The following is a 5,112-nucleotide window of genomic DNA, read 5'->3' as shown; positions in this document are numbered from 1 at the left end:
AAAAAAAGAAAACAAAGATTCTCACCAGTTGGCCAATTGGTAGCATCATGATAGATGCAATAGATATTAAGATTGTTAATTTAGCTTGCTTGGATCCATACTCAAAACTCCTGGCACCAGCAGTCAGAAAACCAAAAGACAAATGGCATTGGAAAAATCTGCTGTCAGGGACCTCTCCAGAGTACTGAAGAGAAATGGTGTCAGTCTAGAGACTAAGATACACCAGATCCAAACCGTGGTCTTTGCAATTGCCTGCTATTCACCAGAGAGTTGGACAACGACTAAGAATAACGGAAGAAGATCTGGCGCTTTTGAGTTGTGGTACTGAAGGGTACTGACTGCCAAGAGAACAAACAGGCCTGTCCTGGAGAGGGTGAAATCTGTTGCTTCTTGAAGGCAAGGATTTTGAAGCTATGGCTCATTTACTTTGGGCACAGGGCCAGGAGAAACCAGTCCTTGGCAAAGGACATTATGCTTGGAAGGGTATAGGGACAGTGCATGACAGGAAGACCCTGGATAAGATGAGCTGACTCAGTAACTGGGGTAATGGAATTCAGTGTGTCAAAGACAATAAAATTAGCTCAAGATAAGGGAGGATTCAGAGCAATAATTCATAGGGGTCACTACGACTGACAACAACACATAACACCAACAATCATCATCATAATTTGTATGTGTGTTACTATACATAATGTATTTACCTTTTGCTAACTGGAAGGTCAGCGGCTAGAACCTAAAAGCTGCTCCACAGGAGAAACATGGGCAGTGTCCTTCTATAAAGATCTGCAGCTTTGGAAAACCCCTGGAGTGCCACTAGGTTTTGGAGTGGCACTTGATGGCAGTGGGTTTGATTTTGATTATTTATCATCATAACAATGAGCTTGAATGGCATAGCGTTTTGGCTATACTCCGAACTCTCAGAGTTAAGATTAGCAGTCTCATCTTGTTAAGGCTTTTATTTACTTATTTTTTCATTTATTGATCTAGTCATTTTATTTTACTCTCACTCTCTCATCTTAGATTTTTTAAAAAAAAAAAATTTCTTAGTCTTTTATATTTCTGGTCTGTAACTAGCGAGAGCTCTGCTGTCCAAGAGGTAAGGAGCTACACTGCGAAGCCAGTGGCAGGCAGTTCGGATCCAGCAGCTGCTCTGTGGAGAAAGACAGGTTGTCTCCTTCCATGTGATTTGCAGCCTCTGAAAAGACACTGGAAGATCAGCTATGAGTCAGTTCTAATTCAATGGCACTTACCAATAAAAATAGCAACACTCCATAATCCTTTTGTGACTAACTTACGTCACTCAGTATACTTGTTAGTATAGGTCTCATCCACATTGTGCAATATTTCAAAAAATTTTAAGAGATTTTTAAAGATGGATAATGTTGCACTGTATGACTGCAGCAGTGTCTTCAGCCATTTACCCACTGACAGATAGTTGGCTTGTTACCTGTGATTGAGATTTGCAGCCTCGGAAACCCCGACAGAAGTTAGCTATGATTTGGAACTGAGTGCAAGGCAGTGGGGGGAGTAGCATCATAATAATAGCTGTTGTTGTTGTTATGTGCCATCGAGTCGTTTGCGACTCATAGAGACCCTATATACAACAGCCCTAAACCGTGCTCTATCCTGTGCCAATCGCATTGCCTCTGACATACCCATCCCGATTACCCCAGTCACTGAAGCAATCCACCTCATAGAGGGTCTTCCCCTCCTGCGCTGTCCCTCTACTCTACCCAGCATGATGTCCCTCTCTAAAGACCTGTCTCTCCTTACAACATATCCAAAGTATGTCAGACGAAGCCCAGAATCCTTGCCTCCAAGGAGCAGCCTGGTTTAACCCTCTCTAGGATGAATCTGTTTGTTTTCCTGGCAGTCCATGGTACATTCAATACTCTTCTCCAGCACCACAGCTCTAAGGTGTCAATTCTCCTTCTATTCTCCCTAGTCATTGTCCAACTCTCTGATGCATAACAAGTGATTGCAAAAACCATGGCCTCTATCAGGCGCACCTTAGTCTCCAGAGAGACTAGGAAGAAGGATTGGCCATCCACTTCTGAAATGGCAGGCCTCTAAAAACCCTATGTAGTAATAATAGCTACTTAGTTTAAAATCGTTTTCCTCTGGTTCTCAGCTTTATTTCCAACAAAATGCAGAAAAATAAATGAATGCAAATTCCTGGACAGCAACCAGTTCATTAAGCAAAACATTATTAGTAGCCACTCTTCTCTAGGTGGCCCTGACTTACAGCAGTCCTCTGCATGATGAAACAAAATGCTGCCCAGTGCCGACCTACTGCCATAACCTGGGGCAGATCAGAACCTCATGACCCATACAGGGTTTACAGTGGCTACTGAAAGTAGATGAAGGTTCATGAAGACTTAACTCCTGAAGCCTGCCCAATATCATAGCTACACTGAGAGACAGGTGGCCAGTAGACATGAGGGCAATAAACAACCAGGAAACAAACTCAGATCTTCTGCATAAAAGGCAAGGACTCTAGCACTGGACCACCATTGCCCTTGTTAATAATCACATAAAATTGAAAGACAAACAACAACATTGCTATAAATAAAACATCAAATCCAACTCCAATCAACCTCATATATCTCAGAGTAGAACAGTGCTCCATAGTGTCTTCAATGACTATAACCTTACAGGTCTTCCTCCAGCAATGCTACTAGACGGATAAGAACCAAGAACCTTCCCGTTTGTAGCTCGGTTCAAATCAGCTGGGTCACCCGGCGACCTATTAATTATGTTATAGTGGCTGTTAGGTGCTATAGAGTCAGAGCCAACTCATAGCTGGCCCTGCTGAGTTATCCAAAGCTGTAAAATCACACAGGAGAAGAACGCCCATCTGTCTCCTGCAGAGTAGCTGAGGTATTTCCTAAACAACACGCCTCCAGAAACTATGAACTTTGATAAATGACGACAGTTACAGAAAGGCTTCAGGCCTTTTGTTCATAGGATCACCATGAGTCCTGCTCGACTTGAAGGCAATCAACAACCACCACCATTGGGTTGGCAGAGCAACTCTTTACCACTGGGCCACCAGAGTTCCCTATGTTACTGTTGTAGCTGTATGCCACTGAGTCCAACCGACCCATATCTAACATTCCACTGGGTTTTCAAAGGCAGTAAATCACAAGGGAGGAGACTGGGTTAAAAACTTGAGCCTTTGAGACTGTAGCATAGCTTCTTACCACTACTGAAAGCCTGCTTTGTGCCAACCACTGTACTAAGCCACCCCACTCATTGTATTTTAAGGCCCTTCAGGTGTGATTGGGATTTGAACCCCGTCTACGTTACTTAAGACATTTTCATAAGTGAGTCTGGAATACACAGTAGGAAGTGGCACTGCTAACCCAAAGACCATGTCTCACTAGTGATTCCACTCCACCAATGCCATAATGGAGAAAGACGGGTAGTCTCCTTCAATGAGATTCAGTCTCGGAAATTCTGAGGGTCAGCTACGAATTGGTTGTGACTCTACAGCACACTGACGTCTAAAAGTGCAGTCTGGAGGACTGAACTCTTCCTTCCCGTTTAGCCAGGGGCCCCACTTGAGCTTCCTCTGCTCCACCTTCTGTAGCGTCCCTGCAAATTGGTCTTATTCACAGACTATCTTCCTCACTTTCACAAGTCTCCACTCACCTCGATAATCAGTCTCAGTGACGCGTTAGCAGGTGGTTTCATTTGTTTGTCTAGTGATGAGGATTCATACTGAGTTCACACTGAGAGCTCTTTCAAGAGCAATTTCAGAACTTGATAGCAACAATGATTAATGACAACAATGAAAACATAATCCCATAGAATTTGTCTTAAGCAAACAAAAAACTTGGTTTCTGCCTCATCTGAGGAGATAAAAGGTCCATCACCTGCTTTCCAAGTTCCCCCGTTTAGTCCAGCCTGACCGCTGCAAGCTGGGTTAAGTGATGACAGAAAGGAGAACTACAAACACCAAAAGCCACGAGCTCTCGCTCCACCCTGGTTCCTTTCCCTGCTCTCTGCCTCTGTGCGGGGACACCAGCGCTCCAGACAGGTCCCCCACGATCAGCTCAGCCACGAGCACCTTGTCTTTCGTGGGAGCCGGCCGCACGCCCATGGAGAGTTCTGCTACCTACTGCCAGCGCCGGGAGAGGCACCTAGGAGCACACAGGGGGAGGCACCATGTTTGTAACATTTCGTACCAGAATAGTTAAATGCTGAGTAATTAAACAGCCGGAGCAGGGGGTTCTGCCAAAGGCGAGAGTATTTTTATCCTATTTAATCAACAAGGCGGCGGCGGGTACAGGAGTCCCCGAGGGTTGCGCCCCGGCACGCGGAACAACTCCAGCGAAAGCCCGGAACACTCACTCGCTCTCCAGGGCGACGTGGCCGGCACCCGAAGCGCCAGACGGAGGTTACACATCCTCACCCATCCAGACCCCCAGCCCACGCCGTGACAGCACTGCTCCCGCACACACCCCAACCAAGCCGCCCCCGAGTCGTAAGCGAAAGAGCCAGGGAGATAATTTAGGGGCAACAGGCTGAAGCCACCGTGCGCACAAGGCTTGCTGAGGACGAAGAAAGCCGCGGACAGCTCAGAGTCGGAACCGCGGTCACTGCGTCCCAAGTTCATGGGTAACTCCGCTCCCGTCACCCGGGCTCTGAGACGGGGCCTAAGCGGTGAAGAGGGTCTGAGCCGAAGTTTACCGACTGGGTTTTTTGCAAGAGTGTAAAAGGTGGCAAGAGGATCCAAATCTCCCTGAAAGCGGGTGGGGGTAGGACGGGCAGGTAGGGACAGCCCCAGGCTGGGAAGATGGGTCCAGAAGGCTGACAGGAAGACCCGGAGCCGGAAGGCTGCCCCTTGGGTAGCGCACACATATCAGGCTGGGCAAGCGCCCGCAGCCTCACCACAGCCCGCCGACCCTGGCCATGCTGAGAGTGCCCATGAGGAATGAATGGGGGCTTCCCAGATGGCCCCTTGGGCTCTCACTCACAGGCAACGTAGGCGATCAGGGCGATGCCCAGGAGCAGCTTCATCCTCCTGCGATTGATGGCAGACAACAGGCGCAGTAGTGCCTTGTTCACCATACCCGGGAGCAGCACCAGACAGAGACCCTGCCGCGC

General features: G+C 47.4%; 1 protein-coding gene across 2 annotated transcripts in view; it reads right to left on the bottom strand.

The window, feature by feature from the left end:
* UXS1 (UDP-glucuronate decarboxylase 1) overlaps positions 1 to 5,076 on the bottom strand; it is a 133,829-nt gene extending 128,753 nt beyond the window's left edge. For both annotated transcript variants that reach the window (XM_006883834.1, XM_006883835.1), the window contains exon 1: positions 4,983 to 5,076. In XM_006883834.1, coding sequence (XP_006883896.1) covers positions 4,983 to 5,076 — 94 coding nt within the window. The remainder of the gene's footprint in view (positions 1 to 4,982) is intronic.
* Positions 5,077 to 5,112: the final 36 nt, after the last annotated feature.

Source organism: Elephantulus edwardii, unplaced genomic scaffold (genome assembly GCF_000299155.1).
Source record: "Elephantulus edwardii isolate Elephantulus edwardi_28Jun2011 unplaced genomic scaffold, EleEdw1.0 scaffold00030, whole genome shotgun sequence".
In the NCBI taxonomy this organism is placed as follows: Eukaryota; Metazoa; Chordata; class Mammalia; order Macroscelidea; family Macroscelididae; genus Elephantulus; species Elephantulus edwardii.
This window is presented reverse-complemented; position numbering and strand designations above follow the sequence as displayed.